The following is a 19347-nucleotide window of genomic DNA, read 5'->3' as shown; positions in this document are numbered from 1 at the left end:
ATTCTGCTCATTTGATTGGTCACAGTCAGAAGTCAGATAATCTGGCTTTGCCACAGATATAGTAGCATTGCTCTTGGTCCTTGCAGTCCTTAGCAATGTGGCTACTTTTATAAGATATGGAAAGCATTCTCCTTAAGATCACAGACCTTGGCAAGATGACCAGACTCACCATAGTAATAACAGATGGCTGGTAGAGATGAGGAAACAAACTGGAACCCTCTATCCAAGGTAAAACTACTTCTGCCATAGCTTCTCACTTCACAATCCTAATCTCCACCAATAGGGCATTCCCTGGCCCAGTGGCTGAACCATCCACACTTGAAGCATTCATAGCTGCAGTCAGAGCTGTGTCTGAGAGCCCTGCATGGGTAGAGGCTTCACCACAGGCCCAGGAAGGCAGCTCTGGAAGCAGTGGCTGTTCCTTTTCAGGGTCCTCACCTGTACCATACACAGGTCTGCTATGTTGCCAGTCCTTGTTTCCTAAGCTACTGAGGTATTTTCCAGAAAGTCCTTGCTATGTTGTATCTTAAAGTGTTTTCCTTTCATTTTTGTTTGTTGAGCCAAGGTTTCATGTAACCCAGATTGTCTCCAAACTTGCTATTGTAATCAAGGATGCCCTTAAACTCCTGATCCTCCCCTGGGTAATGTTGTGCACACTTTAGTCCTAGCACTCAGGAGGCAGAGGCAAGCAAATCTCTGTGAGTTCAAGGCCAGCCTGGTCTACAGAGTGAGTGCCAGGACAGGCTCCAAAGCTACACAGAGAAACCCTGTCTCAAAAAACCAACCAACCAAATAAACAAACCAAAATTCCTGATCCTCCTACCTTACCTGTCAAGTGCTTCAATAAAGAGGTTGTAGACAAAAAGCCACAATACCCAGCTTTTCCTGCAGTAGTCTCAGGCCTTATATTAAATTCTTTGATCCATTTTTAATTTATTTTGTGCAGGATAAGATAGAGTTCTAGTTAATTCTTCTATATATGGATATCCAGTTTTGCCAGCAACCTTTTCTTCAGTGATTTTTTAAAATCCCTGTAGTTCTGAGGATGTGCTAATTTCTGTGCCCTCTGTTTGTGACAGTGTCATGCATGCTCTTTGTTAGACTACTCTTGAAGTATGATTCCCCCCCCCCCCTTCTTCCTTTCTTCTCTCGAGACAGGGTTTCTCCGTGTAGTCCTGGCTGCACTCTGTAGACTAGGATAGCCTCAAACTCACAGAGGTCCTCTTTCTCTGCCTGCTGAGTGCTGGGATTTAAGGCCTGCCTGCACCTCTGTTTTGATGCCACTACCACCACCACCCAGTTATAAGTATGATTTGAAACAAAGTTGTACTTTGCTCTTTCTGTTTAGGAGTGTTAATTAGGGTTCTATAGATGATCAGAACAAACAGAATGAATACTTACTACAAAAGAAATGTCTTGGATTGGCTTACATGGTATGGGCTAGGTATCTGCATGGTTACAAATTAAGAAAGCAGCAGCTGCTCAATCCACAAGAGTAACATCTTCAACATTCCTAATCTGTGGCTGAAGACCTGGAGGATTCCCTGGAGAGACACTGGTCTTAGGTCCAAATGAAAAACTAAAGAAGCTGTGTTATCATGTCAAAGGATGGCAGGAACAACCGACAGGAAAAAGCTAGGCGATATGCACTCACCCACAATGAGCAAAAGCAGCAATGGTTTTCCTTCAAACTGCTTTGGATCTAGGCCACCAGAGAAGATGGAACCCATTCTTGGAGAAGGTCTTCCCCTAGCCCTATTAATCATTCCACAAAATATCCTCACAGATCCAACCAGAAGTGATTTTCTTACTTAGTATAAGATATAATCACGCTTAGAACCAAGATCAGTCATCATATAAGAGTGGCTTTTCCAGGGCTGAAGAGATGCTCAGAGGTTAAGAGCACTGGCTGCTCTTCCAGAGGTCATGAGTTCAATTCCCAGAAACCACATGGTGGCTCACAACCATTTGTAGTAAGATCTGGTGCCCTCTTCTGACCTCCAGGCACATCTGCAGGCAGAACACTGTATACATAATAAACAAAAAAAAAAAATTTTTTTTTTAGTGGCTTTTCCTGGTTCTTTGTGTAACTGTGCCTTATGAGACAAGGGCTCATGTATCCCAGGCTGGTCTTTAGCTTGGTATATAGTTTAGGATGACCTAGAACCGATAATTTCCTGCCTTTACTTCCCAAGTTCTGAGATAACAAGTATGTTCTACTATGCATCAATTCCCCAATTTCTTTCTCAGCAAGTTCATTACTGGGCATACAGAAGAACTACTGAATGCTAAATATGGTGCCCCAAGTCTATAACCCTGCACTTGGGAGGCTTCAGCAAGAGGGTCACTGCAAGTTTGAGGCCAACTTGTTGGAATACATAAAAAGAAAAGCAAAAGGCTTTGAATGTAGAGTGACTCTATATCTTGCTACTGTCCTCAAAGTGTCTACAAGATCTAAGCATTTTCTCCTGGTGAATTTGGGTTATAACATAGTATCATCCTCAAATAAAGATAATTTGACATCTTCCTTTACTAATGGTATCCTTTCTCATTTTTTCTTGGCCATATCACCCTAGCTAAGATTTCAGCAAGTATACTCGATAAGATATGATAGACCCAGTCTTAAGAAGAATAATTCCATTTTTTCCCCATTTAGTATAATGCTGGCTTAGAGGCTTGTCAAATAAAAAAAGAAAGAAAATCCCACCTGCTACAGTGAATGTCTAGAAGTCAGAGGACAACTTCCAGGAGTCTATTTTTTCTTCCCATTTGGGACCCAGGGAATGAACTCAGGTTGCCAATCTTGGCATAGAGTGCCTCTAACCACTGAACCATCTTGCTGGTGCCATTCTTTGGATTTTTAAGTATTATATTGTATCACTTTTATTTAACCATCAGATAAATGTAGACATAAGTCACTGCTCAGTTTGATATAGGATCTCCCTGTGTAACCAAAGCAAGGTTTAAACTGGTGATCCTCCTTCCCAGGCTTTGTCTATTACATTCCTGGGGATGGAAGCCAAAGTCTCTGAGAATGCTCTATGATGAGGTTTAACTATTCAAAAACAGGGTCTTAGTCCGTAGTTTGGCTGGCCTTCAACTTCTGGTGTTCCTGCTTCGCTCTTCCAGTACTGAGATAACAGGAAGACCACCAAGCCAGCACTATTTTTTTTCAAAGTATGGTTAGACATCATTCTTTACATTTCATAGGCTGGTCGTGAACTCTTGGATTCAATGACCCTCACTTCTCAGCTTTAGTGCTGGGACTTTAGATGCCTTTCCTTAAAGTTGGGGTTATTTTGTTTGTTTGTTGTTTTAAGTACTAACACTTTTGAAGCCAGGGGTCTTTGATTGGGAATGTCCTTCTATATGCTGTGACTATTTCTCTTATTGGCTGACGATTAAAGCTACTTCAGCCAACAGACAGACAGGATTTAGCTAGGCTGGAAATCCCAACAAAGAGGCAAGGAGAAGACAGGGACAGATACTATATAGCAGCAGGAGAGTCAAGAGGCCCGGGCATTACCAGTAATCAAGGCTACTTGGAGATACACAGATTAATAGAAATGAATTAATAATTAAGAGAGAGCTCAACAGTAAGAAGCCTAAGCCACTGACTAAACAACTATAACTGAGTTATAGTAATTTAGTAGTTATTTAATTAGTGGCTGTGTGACACAGTGGGTAGAGAGGAAGCCAGTCTGGTGGGACCAAGATAGATGGAGAAAATCTCCATCTACAGGTCTTCTCCATGATAGGCAAGTGCTCTACTACTGAACTATTAACTCCAGACAAGCTTATAGTATACTTTTAAAGCTGGCCTTGAGTTCACTATGTAGGTGAGGATGACTTTCAGTGAGCTTCTACTTTCCAAGTGCTCAGATTATGGATGTTGACCACAACACATTGTATATCATGTATTTATGCTAAATCCACAGCCCTACTCTGTGTATAGTGATGTCATTGAAAGGGTTGAAATCAAATAAACTTCAGCAACCTTTTCAGAATAGAATAACCCCACCTCTGAGTTACCCAGTTCCACCCTGTTCCAAGAAATTTAATAAATACACCTCAGCAAATTTTTCATAGTAAAGCAATTACTTGGTGATCTGGGCATAACATTTGGGAGCTTGTCCAGGATCTCCAGAGAGGATTATGGGAGGTTCTTATTAACCATCTGGGTAAGTCGGATCAGGATCCACAGTTCTTTCTGTTTGCTGTTACTTTCTCTGTTCACTGTTATTTTTTTTTCTTTCGTTTTTGCTGGCATTTGGTTTGGGATTTGTATTTGTACATGTCGTATAGACCTGGAGGACTATAACACGGCAGAAAGTTAGGGGAGACTCTGTCTATCGTCGGACTCTACTAGCAGATACCAAAAAGTGGTGGCTCAAAAGCTAGCCAACGTATCTAAAGTCTATGATGTTAAACAGGGACCTGATGAAAGTCCAGCAGCTTATTTAGAGACTTCAGGAAGCATTCCATAGGTACACACCATATGATCCTGAAGCTGAGGGAACGGCAAGACAATGTTTGCCTATGCTAACCAAGCAGCCAATGTGTGTGTGTGTGTGTGTGTGTGTATGTGTGTGTGTGTTATCAGAAACACAGGTGAGAAAAGTCTCATCTCAGGGATCTCGAAGCAGTGGTGGAAAAGGTACCTAATAAGAGAGAAACAGAAGAACAAAAGGAGAAGAAGGAAAGGAGACCCGAAAGGGGGCTCATTGAGAGACTGGAACAACAGTAAAACAGGCTGGAAAAGATTCTACTGGCCACCCAACCTTCCCGAAACCCCAGACCTCCAAGACAAATTGAACGAAAGCCTAAACCAAAGGTAGGAAAAAACCCAATGTGTATACTGTAAGGAGGAGGGACATTGGGCCAGGGAATGTCCAAAAGGCCCCAGACGCTCCAAAAATGTCCAGGTAATGCAGGCATACACTGGGGAAGACAGTAATTGAAGGGTATGGGGATCAGGACCCCTCCCTGAGCCCAGGGTAACCTTAAAAATAGAGAGGAAAGTAGTTATCTTTATGGGGGACACTGGCGGAAAACTCAGTCCTGTTAAAACCAGAAGGGCCCATCCCATGTCCACCAAGATCACCTGGGTCCAAGGGGCCACAGGGACAAAATCCTACTCATGGACTATGAGGAGAACAAGAGAACTAGGAATAGGACAGTTAACCCATTCGTTTCTGGTAAACCAGAATGCCCCTTGGGTCGAGATCTGCTTACTAAAATGAAAGCTCAGATGCACTTTTCTGATAAAAAGAGCCATTCTATTCCATCAGGATGGGAAACTAGTTCAAGTCCTAGTCACAAGCAATTTAACTGAAGAATACAGAATGTACCAAGGTGCAATTAAGCCTGAACCAAATATAAAAATTCCCAATGGCTTGGGCAGAAACAGGGTGGGGGGGTGGGCAGGAGGAACAGTACAGGATGTGAAGGAAGTAAACAAAAGAGTAATGGACATTTACCCAACAATGCCTAACCCCTATACTTTACTCAGTACACAGCCTCCAGACCAACAATGGTACATGGCCCCTAAAATCAGGTGTATTTCACCTTTCAATGGCATGACCCAGAGATTGGAATAAATGACCAGTTAACCTGGACTAGGCTTCCGCAAGGATTTAACTCGCCAACCATTTTTGATGAAGCATTACATGAGGATTTGAATGAGTACAGAACCCAAAACCCAGACATATTATTAGCCTTTTACAGTACGTGGATGACTTACTGACTGCAGTGGCTTCTCAAGAGAAATGCCTAAATGGCACAGAGAACCTTTTACAAACCTTGGGAAACTTGGGATACAGATCATCATCAGCCAACAAGGCCCAAATCTGCCAGCAACAGGTAATGAAAATAAGTCAGGCAAGGTGTGATATGTATAGATATTCTGAGCACTGAGATCTATTCATGTCAAGATGACATGTACTTATACAGACAATGAAATTGGAAGCCAAGCACCCATTGTATTCTCAAATATGGAATCAAATAATTTTGCATGCAATTTTCATGCATGTAACTGTTAAGTGGCTTGGAACTACTTTCTAAAACAGTTTTTAAAATTATGAAAATTGTTAAAGTATACGCGATAAACTTATACCTCTCCAACTAAGTAGTTTTTAGAGACAGTGTGTAGTTTTTAGAGACAGTGTTTCTCTGGATAATCCTGGCTGTACTGGGAGCCACTCTGTAGGCCAGACTAGCCTCAGACTCAAAAACAGAATAAATTTAGTTTTCAACAGTTGTGTAAACCGAGTAAAAATATACTTTAAAAGGTAGTAAACGGGGCAGTTAAAGCATAGAGTGTTCTTCCAGACAGCTCTAGAATGCACATACGAACGCTTGAACAATAAAGCAAAACAAACCAAGGGAGACACTGACATAGCTTTTACAAGAAATTGTGCCACAACAACCCCTAGGAAAACAAAGAAAGTAGTACAACAAGAAAAGAGAAAATTAACTTTCTGATATTATTAACCATGACAATAAAGCCGAAATCCACTCAGACTGCGTTCCCTCCCTCTCACTCTCCCAGAAGGGAGAGAAGAACGATCATCAATGGCAAGAGGCAGCTGCAGGAAAGCAGCACCTAGAGCCGGCTTCACGCTCAGGAGGGAACACTACGTCTCGTCCTCGTGGTTTCGGGTGCTCTACACAGTCAGAGAAACTTCTCTAGTAACAAACTATAGAAATGATCCCTGAAAGTATAGTCTTAACTCCAGGCCTGCGCGCTCGCCATACTGCACCGAGCGCGCTCACATCATACTAACGGCGAGCTCGGCGGACCTGCTCGCCGCTTTCCGCTTTGACGCAGCTGTTTGAGACAACATTTGTACGAACGGTGCCATGTTCTCCGATGAACAGCTCCCGCTACCAAGTCCACAGGGCATTTGAGTTGCTACAGTTTTCCAAGTCAAGAAAAAAATCACTGGCACCTGATTACCATACGATCGCTAAACAGCCAATCGACCGACAGTTCTCTGCCGCCCCGCCCCGCCCCACCTCCGCCTGAGTCGGGTCGAGAGTCACTGGCTGCCATACCAGGCCCTGCCGCCCTGCGGCGCTGGCCTCACCGAGCTGCGCTGCATTCAGGCCCCATTAGTCCCAAGCAAGGGGTGCCTCGGAGCCGCATGGTGTCAGCGGGCACACGCAGGTTTGGATTCCTGACCCAAGCCAGAGGACTTTTGTGAGGAAGAAAACGAAAAAGTACGACCGGGCAGTGGCAGTTCAAGGACTGCATTCTATTCATTAAATTCTGTGGGTGAAGAGCTTGCTGACTCCCTTCTATAATCCTAGCACCTGGAAGGTGAAGGCTAGAGAACCAGGAGTCTGATGTCAGTCTTAAGAATTCGAGGCCAGGGCAGGGCGGTGGTGGTGCATGCCTTTAACCCAGCACTCAGGAGGCAGAGGCAGAGGCACGCAGATCTCTGTGAGTTCGAGACCAGCCTGGTCTACAAGAGCTAGTTCCAGGACAGCCTCCAAAACCACAGAGAAACCCTGTCTGGAAAAACCAAAAAAAAAAAAAAAAAAAAAAAAAAAAAAAAAAGAATTCGAGGCCAGCTGCAGCTATGAAATCTTGTCTAAAAAATAAATAAAAACCAAGCAAACAAAAAAAAAATCAGCGTTTTGAGATACCAGATTTCCTCTAATCTGAAAGAGAAAAGGGGGAAAGGGCAAAGCGAAACAATCCTTGACCATATGGTAATTACTAGCACAATTACTGGATCAGTATTTTAACCTGTCATACATACCATTTTATTATTTTACTAATAGGAGGAGTATTTCTTTTTTTTTTTTTTTTAAATAGGTGTTGCATTACCTGTTATCATCTGCCGCACACAGAGGGAAAAGTTGGTCTCTAATTCTGCATGGTACTAAGAGCAACCTGGTGATCCTTTGCTATTCTATCAAGAGCCAGCCTCTTTGGAATCCTAATATACAGAGAATTGTTTAGGTCAATATCCTGAGCCCTTTCTCAGTGAACACCCCTATGAAAGAGGCTACATGTACTTTGCATCCTCCAACAATAAACCTCTCACAGATCTTTCCTCTAGGCCCTAACACTCAGCTCTGTTTATCAGCCAACAGAATTCATTCTTACTTGCTGTGAGCACCATTCACAGATCCCTGTCCCTTAAGTCTTAAAAGTCACTGTGCTAGACCTCAGTGCTTATTGTCCATACATTAGATGGGGGGTGTGACTAATGTGAATTACAGCTACAACAAGAACTCCAGGCTTCTTGGGGTTTGGTTTTAGACATGCATGCTCTTAGCCCAAACTGGCACTAAAAATACACAGCACAATCAAGGTTCTGTACCACTGGTCTGTATGAGATTGACCCTCATAGGCTCCTATTTGAGGGGAAGAAAGGATTAGCTGTGAAGTTATGTCACTAGGGGTATTGATGCCAAGTGTCTGTCTCTGCCTGTGGATCAGCATGTAGCTCTCAGCTACTTCTCCAGCCCCTGTCTGCTTGTGTATCTCAATGCTCCCTGCTATGATGATAATGGATTAGCCCTCAAACTGTAAGCAAGTCCCCTATTAGATGCTAAGTTGCCCTGGTCACAGTGGAGTTTTGTTGTTGTTGTTGTTTGTTTTCTTTTTTTTTTCAAGATAGGATTTTTCTGTGTAGCCTTGACTGGTCTGGAACTAGCTCTGTAGACCACAGTAGCCTCACAGAGATCCACCTGCCTCTGCCTCCCGAGGGCTGGGACTAAAGGTGTGCAACACCACCACCCAGCAACCCCATACTTTATAAAATAGGTTTCTACTTAAGAATGCGTTTCTATTTGTTAAGGGGGAGCTCATGGACCCCAGTCGGAGAGCTGGAAAACCAGCATATGACCGACCCAGCCCCCATGAATGTGGGTGTTAGTTAGGAGGACTGGGCAGTCTATGGGGCCTCTGGTAATAGATCAGTATTCATCCCTAGTATAGGAATGGATTTTGGGAGCCCATTCCACATAGTGGGATACTCTTTCAGCCTAGACACATGGGGGGAGGGCCTAGGCCCTGCTCCAAATGATATGACAGACTTTGAGGACTCACCATGGAAGGCCTCAACCTCCCTGGGGAGCAGAAAGGGGATAGGCTGGAGGTTGGAACGGGGAGGAGGGGAGAGTGAGGGAACTAGGATTCACATGTAAAACAAGCTTGTTTCAAACTTAAATAAAAAATATTATCAAAAAAAAAAAAAAAAAAAAAAAAAAAAAAAAAAAACTCCTTACAGACCCTGAATATCTCCAGTTTCATTCTTCAACTTGTAAAAACCAAAGTTAACCTGTAAATCTCATTTGCCCAAGGACAAGATAACTTCTTGGAATGCTGGGAGCTGTAGTTCTTGGGAAATAACAAGCCTTAGTTTCTCCCCTAAACAAGTTTGATTAAACCAACTACACCAGATGTAATTGATCACATGTATGAGGGGGATTCAGAGGCAGAAAATATGTCAGGAAGTATGCTTGCCCCTGATTGGACCTTATGGGTAATGTAGTATATTATGGACTTTGCCTTTCTAAGCTTCCAAAAATGTGACTTAATGGCCATTCCCTGGGAATCCAAAAGTGGACCTGACCAGAGTACATCTTCTTGGCCAGTGTTTAATTAAAAATTCTTTCAAATTTGGCTCAAATTTTGGTTTTTCTCTCGAGAATTTCAGGGATTAAAACCTTTTACAGATCATTCTCCCACTAGTCATGAGACTTTCATTTGAGGGTGGAGGTGTCCCTGACATATTCACATAAAAACAAATCTTTAAAAGAGGGATATCTGTAGAAATGACCATTTGTTCAGTATCTGGGAGATCTTTTTGCAGGAACATGAGAACCAGAGGTTTTTTGTTTGTTTTGTTTTTATTTTTAATTTTAATTAAAATATAATTACATCACTTTCCCCTTCCCTTTCCTTCCACAGCCCTTCTCACTCCTCAAACTGATGACCTCCTTTTCTTTGTATTATGGCTAAAAGGACCAGAGTTTTAATTGCAGCACTCACATAACAAGCCAGGCACTATCCCACAAACACCTGTGGGCAAAGGGGGCAAAGAAGTAGAGATAGGATCAAAGGTCTCTTACTGCTTTCCAGCCTAGCCAAAATCAAGGCAAGCTCTGGGTTCAGGGAGAGACCCTGTCTAAAAACCGAATAAAGCAGAGTAATAGAAGAAGATACCTGCCACCTCTGGTCTCTGCATGTGCACCCAAACACACTACTCACAAATATACCTACACATACACAAATTTGAAAACCGAAGAAAACTGGAGATCTAGATTTTTTTTTTTTTTTTTTTTTTTTTTTTTTTTTGAGACAGGGTTTCTCTGTGTAACAGCCCTTGCTGTCCTGGAACTCAATTTGTAGACCAGGCTGGCCTCGAAATCACAGAGATCTATCTGCTCCTGCCTCCTGAGTGCTGGGATTAAAGGTATGTGTCACCACCACCTGGCAGACAGAATGTTTTGAGATCCAGGTTCCATTCCAGTACAGATGAGACATGGGAGAGGAAAGAGGGGAGATGGGAAAAACATCATAGGAAAAGCACTGGAAAAAAGAGAAACTTTGAAGGATGCCAAAGAAAAACACTTGGGGGTTGGAAAGATAGTTTTCCCCAGGACCAGAATTTGTAACCCAGCACCACCACATCAGGTGGCTCAGAACCATCTGCAGTTCCAACTCCACAGGAGTTGTCAGCTCTGTCCTCTGATGGCAACTGCGCACATGTACCAACAGACACACATGCACACAATGTGGGAAACATTACTACATAGAGAAGAACAATGATCCTAATGACATTCACCTTCTTATCAGAAACAACAGATGCCAGGAAACAGGCATGGTGGTATTCACCTATAATCTCAACACCCTATTTTTGTTTGTTTTTCTTACTGTTTGGCTTGGTTTGGTTCTGGTTTTACTTTCATTGCCTTTTTTTTTTTTTGTTTGTTTGGTTTTTCAAGACAGAATTTCTCTGTGTAGATCAGGCTGGCCTCTAACTCACAGAGATCTGCCTTTTCTCCCTGAGTGCTGGGATTAAAGGCATGTGCCACCACTACCTGATGGGAGATATCATTCTGTAAATATGTTTCTCTTATTGGTTAATGAATAAATCACTATTGGCCAATAAGAAAGCAAGACAGGCAGGATTAGGAGACAAGGAGTAGTAGAGACTTGAGAGAACAGAGGTCTGGTCCCTCTCTCCAGTAAGATAAGACCACGTGGAAGTACTAAGATTAATAGAAATGGGTTAATATTTAAGACAGAGCTAGCCAATAAGAAACATTAGGAACGAGCCAACAGCTTTATATCTAATACAGCGTCCCTGTGTGTTATTTGGGGCTGGTGTGGCTGTGGGACCAGGCCAACAGGAAAAACCTACTCTTGACAACTACCCAGTCTATTTTTATTGCTTTTAACTGTTCATGAATATGAGAGAATAAGGGAGTCCAGATACCCATGGAAGACATAGGTGTCAGATTGCCTGGAGTCAGTGTTACAAGTAATGGTGAACTGTCTGTCTGATGTGGGTCCTCTGGAAGAGTAGTATATACTCTTAACTACTATGGGAGCTATCTGTCCAGTCTTGGTTTTTGGTTTTATGAGACAAGGGTCTCAGTTAGTCATGGCTAGCTTCAACTCACTAGAGTTGGGGATGACCTTGAACTCCTGCTCCTTAGAGCTGGAATTATAGGCAGGTACTCACACATCTGGTTTTCATGGTTCTGAGAATGAAGTCTAGGTCTTCACCATCTGCTAAGCAAACTTTACTGGTCCGGCTGAGTTACATCTCCAACCCTTTTACTTATTTTTTGAGAGAGAACTCTGTTCGCACTGGTTTGTTTTTGTATTAGACAGAATTTCATTATATAGTTTGGCTGGCCTTGACCTCCATTTGTAAAGGAAGCTGCCTGCCACTGTCTCCTCAGTGCCAATTTTGAAGGTGTAGGCCACCAAACCCTGCCTTGGCACTGTTTTTTACCAAACACTGTTCAGAAATGTGGGTCCTGTTGTCTCTGCCATCTTAACACTATACTTACCTTTCTTAAGGATTTTCTTCACTTTCACATAATTCCCTTGTTTGGCATATTCAAGAAGCTGAGCTTCCAAGGAATCATCGGTTAAGGTACCAAGCTGCACCGGACAAGGGATTGGAAAATGAACAGCTCGAGACATTCTGTTTCAAAAGAGAACAATACATTATTCAATACCTCACAATATCACACAAAGAAGCAAGATCTTTCTCTTTCCTCCTTCCTAAAGGAAAATTCCCTCAGAACCAGGACCCTAAAACAAACCCAAGGTTTCAGGAAGTCAGCCATCCACTGACTCCCTGAAAGCAGATAACTCCCAGCATACACCCAGGAGCTCAAAGGTTGCAAAAACAGGCCATTTTATTTATTCCCCACCCTGCTGTTTCAAAAACCAGTTTATCCTGAAAACAGTATCTGAGTCTGGTGAAGTCACCCTCTCTCCCTCCTTCCTCTCAATTACAGGAGACTGCTCTCTGCACAGCACATTCTCCTGTATGTGCTGGGGGAATCTTACAGCACCATTCTCAAGTCCATAAAAGCCTGCTCTTACCATTAAAGTCAAACTGAATTTCTATTTTTAATTTGCCAATCTAACTATTGCATTTTTTTCTTACATTTCTGTAATGGTTTGAATAAGAATGGCCCCTATAGGCTCATAAATTTGATGCTTAATCATCAGGGAGAAGGATTAGGAGGTGTGGCCTTTTGTTGGGGGAAGTGTGTCACTGGGTGTGGGCTTTGAGGTTTCAAAACCTCATGCCAGATCCAGTATCTGTCTGTCTGTCTCCTTCATTCCTTACCTTCCTCTCCCTTCTCCCTCCCTTCCTTCCTCCCTTTTCTATGCCTGTAGATCAAGATATAGTTCTCAGCTACTGCTCCACTGGTATGAATGTTACCATGCCCTAGCCACTATGATAACGAACTAATCCTATGAAACTGTAAGTAAGCCCCCCAAATGAAGCTCCAGCACTTGGAAAGCAGAAGCAGGTGGATGTCTGTGAAGAATTTGAGGCCAGCCTGGTCTACAGACTGTTCCAGGACAGCCAAGGCTGTTTGTTACACAATGAGAAACTCTAGAAAAACCAAAAGAATATAAACTCTGAGAGGTTAAACTACAAAGGGATCTCAAAACATACACACACAATGGGATCTATTGCATTGCTGTGTAAATAATACAACATAGTGCACTATGTTTATAATTTAGACTCAAGTTCTTGTCCTAGCTGTGTCATCTCCCTATGTGACTAATAAGATCAGAATAGAAAATGGCCATGTAGTTTTTGAGCATAGGACCACTAAGGTAAAGTTTTTCCTTGGCTGAAAGCTCTGGCCTTGTGGGCAGTTTTGTGTTGTGGAATATTATTTTATGGTGTGTTACATTTGTTTATACTGTGGAACATTTGTTTTAATGATGCAAAGATAATGTCACATTCTTTTATGTTGCATTTATTTAACTCTCTGAAGCTGTGATTCTTTGCCTGTCTAAAACACCTGGTGGTCTAATCAAGAGCTGACAGCCAAAAGCTAGGTAGGAGAGGTGGGGCTGGCAGGCAGAGAGAATAAATAGAACTCTGGGAAGAGAGAAGAAGAGCAAGAGAACAAGGAGAGTACAATGCTAGGGGGCAGCCACCCAGCCACCCACAGAGTAAAAGTTAAGTAAGAAACAGAAAAAGATAAAAGCCCAGGGGGAGAAAAGATAAAAGGGCAATTTAAGATAAGAAAAGCTGAGCTGGGCAGTGGTGGCGCACGCCTTTAATCCCAGCACTCAGGAGGCAGAGGCAGGCAAATCTCTGTGAGTTCGAGACCAGCTTGGTCTACAAGACAGCCTCCAAAGCCACCGAGAAACCCTGTCTCAGGAGGAAAAAAAAAAAAAAAAAAAAACTGAAAAACCAAAGAAACAAGCCAAGTTAAGGGCAGGTGTTTATAATTAAGATTATAATTAAGAATAAACCTCCGTGTGTGATTTACTTGGGAGCTGGGTGGCAGGCTCACCATAAGAGCAAAGAGTAATTTTAGAAATGTTTAAGCTAGAATATCTTTGTTTTTGCACTGGCCAGTAGTAAGGATACCACAAGGGAGGTTTATTTTTTCTGTCTTTTAACGAGCACTGTTCTTGGAACATGACAGAAACAGACATTTCATGGTTGTCAACTAGTCTGAGCCATCCCCCTCCCTACTCCTCACCCCAGTTTCTGTCCTGAGTCCTTTACAAAGCCTTTATATCTCAATTTGAAGTATCCTATTTCTGGGATCCACTCAAACTCTATAGGAGCTCCATTTATTTTCTCTCAAGCTCCCACCTATGAATCTGTAACAAAACTTCCCCCCCCTAAATCCATTCTTCTACTGTTCATGAATTCCATTCTTCAAATTTACAAAGAAAGAGCCCAGGGGCCACTAACTCTCTAAATTTTGTGTAACTTTGAGCTCCTGACACCCTAACTCCTGAGTCAAAGCCCCCTCCCCCAAAGAAAGAAAGCCTCTGTTAAAGACACCCACTTTCCCCATATTATAATCTAAGAAAAATTATTCGACACAGATGAAAACACTCAACTCTTCATCTGTTAATAAGGATAAAATAACCAGAGAGTTATTGAGAGGTTTAAATAAGCTAACATGTGTTAAATACCGAGAACTGTGCCTGGTACCCAATAAGTTCTCTATAGCTATTAATGTGCATGAGAACTGTTGTGGTTTGAATAAGAATGCCGCTATAGGCTCACCCATATGTTTGCATGCATAGTCCCCAGTTGGTGAAATGTTTGGGGAAGATTAGATGTGGCTCTGTTGGCATAGGTGTGGGCTTCTCGGGGGAGGTGTGTCACTGGGAATAGACTTTGAGATTTCAAAAGTTCATGCCAGTCCCAGTCTCTCTCTCACTTCCTCCCTCCAATCCCCATTCTTTCTGGTTATCTTCAGATCAGGATGCAAAGCTCTCAGCTATTGCTCTAGCACCCTGTCTGTCTGATTCCTGACATGGACTAACCCTCTAAAACTGTAAGCATGCTCCCAATTAAAGGCTTTCTTTTATAAAACTTGCCTTGGTCAAAGTGTTTCTTCACAGCTATACAACAGTGAGTGACCAAGACAAAACAACACAGGGAAACTCGACCTTTCTTCGTGTGGTACAATCTGAATGAGTCCCCCAAATCTCATTGGTGGGAACTAGATTAGATCTCCAGTGTAGAGATGCTGGGAGATAGCGCTTTTATAAGTGTTTGTGTCAAGGGGTACCACACCTAAGAATGAATTAGGGCCTTTCTGTTGTTGTTTTGGACAAAGAGGTTTGTCATCAAGGGAACTGGATGTGTATTTACAAACTGGTCAGAGAGCCCCATTTCTCGCTCTCCTTCCCTCTTTTCTGTTTGCCTTCTTTCATAGGGCAGAAAGAAATCCCTCAACTAGATGCTAGCTCCTCTTGCCTTTTAACTTCCAGAACTGTGAAAAATAAATCTCTGCTGGGTATGAAATGAACTCAGAGTAAAATTTAAAAATAATTTAAATCTAGTCAGGAGGCTCAAGGATTGTGTACTACCGAGAAGTACCATTTTCAGGATTTAAAAAATTTAGAGAAATCCTGTCTCAGAAAAGAAAAAAAAAAAAAAAAATCTAGTGCATCAACATCACAATCTTCTTAAACAGGTAGCATAAAATATTGCTCTAAATGTGAGTACAAGTTTTTATAGAAAGATGCTACTCCCTTATATTTCCAGACACACTTTTTGTAATTATTTTTATGTACATTTTGGAACTGGAGAGAAGTCTCATCAGTTATAAGCACTGGCTGCTCTTCCAGAGGACGAAGGTACGATTCCCAGCATCCATTTGGCAGCTCACTGTAACTCCAGGTCGAGGCAATCTGGTCTGGCACCTTCACACCAATGCACATAAAAGAACAGAGTTTCGTACAGACAAGTGTTAACCACAATAAGAGTGCTGGGAATTGATCCCAGGACTTCTGAATGGTTACCCAGTGTGCTTAAACGTTGAGCCATCTCTCCAGGCCCAGATACATTTTTTTAAAATGGCATATTCTCAGTTGGATTGAATATGTAACTGACAGTGAATAATCAATTGAGATAACTCACTACCTTAGGACCAGCATCAGTTGGATTTAAATGAGCAAATGTAAACTAACGTTTCAAAATTCAAAAATAATAAACATCAACAGATTGGGAGAGAAGAGAGAACAAGCTATAGAACAAAGAAAAAACAAAACAAAACAAAAAGAACAAAAAACAAAAACCAGAAATAAAGAAGGAAACCTAAGTTGGCTCTAAAGAAAAGTTAAAAAGTATACTACATAGAGTTCAAAATAATTAGCCAGATTGAGCGATGACAACAGAAGCATTTACACCGAGACAACAGAAAAAAAAAAAAAAAAAAAGTGGATGTCTACAAGTTAAAAACAACCACGGAATACTATAAGACAAAGGGAAAAAGAACAAAAAGTTCTAACATTGAACAACAAAGCCAGGGGAGAGCGCGAACGCAGTCCCCCACTACCACAAATTATGCAGTCGAGTTTCCCGCATTTGGGGAAATCGCAGGGGTCAGCACATCCGGAGTGCAATGGATAAGCCTCGCCCTGGGAAAACCACCTTCGTGATCATGGTATCTCCCCTGCCAGGTAAGTATGAGTTGGAAACGCCTCAGTACTAACCCACCTTGATCATCGACCCACTAATAAATCACGGTCATTTATACTACAAATTCTTTTGGCCTTTCTCTCGAGACTACACAGATTTTTATATGATACAGACGAGAGCACAAACTCTTAAAATACTTGCTGAAAATACTTTCGTGCAAAAATATACTAGAATATAGACTTGCGTTATATATCTGCATATCCCCTCCCCTTTCAGTGACGTCTCCCTCTCAAGGTTTTCTTTGCTTTTCTATTCCGTTTGCATTAACTCTTAAACTCCTACCACAACGGTAAAGAGATTTTTACATTTATTTCTTCTTCTTCTTTTTTTTTTTTTTTTTTTTTTTTTTTTTTGCTGTTAATCAAATTTTTGGTATGAATTTGCCATGACATGTCCGGGAGACTGTTCTCAAAACGGGTTGCTTTAAGTCAGAATCGCTGCTGTATTTAAGAGAATTAATCAAATCCTTGGTGTTTTCATTTCCCCAAATTGAGAATTCTGTCAACCACAAAATTTCTGTGAGGGCCGAGTATTTATAAAATGTTGCCCGGATTTAAACCGACTCTTGTTCTTATAAAGTATGCATCCTTGTTTGCTAATTAATGTGGGGCTGGAGACATGGTTTTGCTGCTCTTGGCAGAAAGTCTGAATTTGGTTCCCAGCAGCCATGTCCGACTGCTAACAGAACTTTACGAAAGTGTATGGGACGGTTTGGGAGTCTGCAGTGCCTTCGGAGACCAAAAGAACACTTCTTCCCATTGCAACCAGAACGAGAAACAAATACATAAATAAGCCCAGCTGGCTAACTAAATGCTCTTATTGAAACTGAAAAGGAACAAATAGGAAATGGGCTGGAGATAAGACTCATTGATTAAGAACACTGGCTGCCCTTCCAGAGGTCCTGAGTTCAATTATCAGCATTCATATGGTGGCTCATAACCATCTATACTAAGATATGATGCTTTCTTCTTCGGCATATAGACTCTATATGTAGATGTATAAAGATTTAAATTTTATTTTTTAAGGAACAAACAATACTTCTAAGCTTCAGATAGCCTTGTCTGCTATAACCTGTTTTTCAACACTAAATATGTCAGGGGAAAAACATGAACACAGCCTTCCCAATCACTACCACAAGTTTAATCTTCACAACTTTCAGATAAGAACTAGAATTGCCCTCTCTTCATGGTGGAAAAACATTAAAACAAACAAACAAAAGCATGATGAAATGACTAAGAATGTCATCCTTGTCCCAACTTTATTTTTTGTGTACTTGGTCACCTCTCAGCCTTCCACCTCCATCCTGGCAACACTTCAGGACTGTCCATGACTTTGGCCATGGTCCCAATGTATTGCCCAGTATCTGGAAGATACATCTGAGCCTTGCAAAGAAAGCAGATGTTACCAGGCCACTCAATCCCTCACTAATGTAACACACCTCCCCTGACCATTGACGTAATTATGGATTTGTCCTTAAAAAAATGCTGTACTCCTGAGTTTGGACACCAAGAGATTGTGCAGAGGCAGAAGCCTGCTCTTACCATTAATAAAAGAACTAAAGTTGGGTGGTGGTGGTTCACACTTTAATCCCAGCACTTGAGAGACAGAGGGAACTAGATTCCTGTAGGATGAGGCCAGCCTGATCTACAAAGTGACTTCTAGGACAGCCAGGGCTGTTTCACAGAGAAAATCTGTCTCAAAAGCAAACAAACAAACAACATGTTAGGCAAATGTTCTGCTACTAATCACTCCATCCCTCTTTTCAGTTTTATGTTTTATCAAAAAAAAAATTAGATAGCCTTAATCAAGTTATTCTGCAGAGTAAATTGGCCTCAAACTTGAGGCAACTTTCCCCACTTCTGCCTTTCAAATGGTTACAAACCAAAGATCACTTACTTTGAACAAATCAGTAAAGAACGTCATAGGAAAGAAATTCAAAAAAACGGAACAAAAGCCTTGGGTAATTCTCAAATCCAACTCTGGATATGTAACATTCAATTCAACTGTGCTCAAGAAAATCGGAACTGCTGCCCTAATTTAAGCCCACAGAGAACCCCCAAGGGGAAAAATTAAAAACAAACTAGCTGAGTAAAGATAAACAAGAAATACTTTCACATACACTTTCAGCATCTATAGAAACGGGTGCAGGAAGGGGGAAAAGGGAATTGAGACCGATATGTAAAATATGAAAAAACAACAAAATTTTTAAATGAAACAGAGTTGTATGTGTGGGATAAATTTAGCATTAAATGTTGCCAAATTAGAAACTCAGGAAAGTAGAAAAAATCTACACAAAAACCACAACCATGTATGTTAAATGTCATCCTTCCTTTACAAGAACAATTACCAGGGGAGAGCGCGAACGCAGTCCCCCACTACCACAAATTATGCAGTCGAGTTTCCCGCATTTGGGGAAATCGCAGGGGTCAGCACATCCGGAGTGCAATGGATAAGCCTCGCCCTGGGAAAACCACCTTCGTGATCATGGTATCTCCCCTGCCAGGTAAGTATGAATTGCACGCTGCATGCAGGCTGAAGGGCTTGGTGAGAGTACCATTTCAAAGATACGGTGCAAACTTAAGCCCTCATTAAAAATTCTATATAGTTATGAGTAGTGGTTTCCAACATGCAAAAACCTTAAGAGGATTGGCAGTCTTGTAAT

At 41.7% G+C, this 19347-nt stretch overlaps 1 protein-coding gene and 3 non-coding genes across 4 annotated transcripts in view; all 4 read right to left on the bottom strand.

Moving 5' to 3' along the window:
- The window catches only part of Tex14 (testis expressed 14, intercellular bridge forming factor), a 108804-nt gene that overhangs the window by 79920 nt on the left and 9537 nt on the right, over positions 1-19347 (bottom strand). Inside the window, exon 2 of the mRNA XM_051189557.1 lies at positions 12043-12179. Coding sequence (XP_051045514.1) covers positions 12043-12178 — 136 coding nt within the window. The 5' untranslated portion in view covers position 12179. The remainder of the gene's footprint in view (positions 1-12042; positions 12180-19347) is intronic.
- Positions 6513-6729, bottom strand: LOC127221723 (small nucleolar RNA U3). Its single transcript, XR_007834486.1, has one exon. It is a non-coding gene; the product is annotated as a small nucleolar RNA U3 (small nucleolar RNA).
- LOC127221816 (U1 spliceosomal RNA) lies at positions 16511-16674 on the bottom strand. Its single transcript, XR_007834502.1, has one exon. It is a non-coding gene; the product is annotated as a U1 spliceosomal RNA (small nuclear RNA).
- LOC127221738 (U1 spliceosomal RNA) lies at positions 19033-19196 on the bottom strand. The gene has a single exon (XR_007834488.1). It is a non-coding gene; the product is annotated as a U1 spliceosomal RNA (small nuclear RNA).

This window comes from Phodopus roborovskii, unplaced genomic scaffold (genome assembly GCF_943737965.1).
Source record: "Phodopus roborovskii unplaced genomic scaffold, PHOROB, whole genome shotgun sequence".
In the NCBI taxonomy this organism is placed as follows: domain Eukaryota; kingdom Metazoa; phylum Chordata; class Mammalia; order Rodentia; family Cricetidae; genus Phodopus; species Phodopus roborovskii.
The sequence above is the reverse complement of the archived record's forward strand: the minus strand, read 5'-3'. Positions and strand labels throughout refer to the sequence as shown.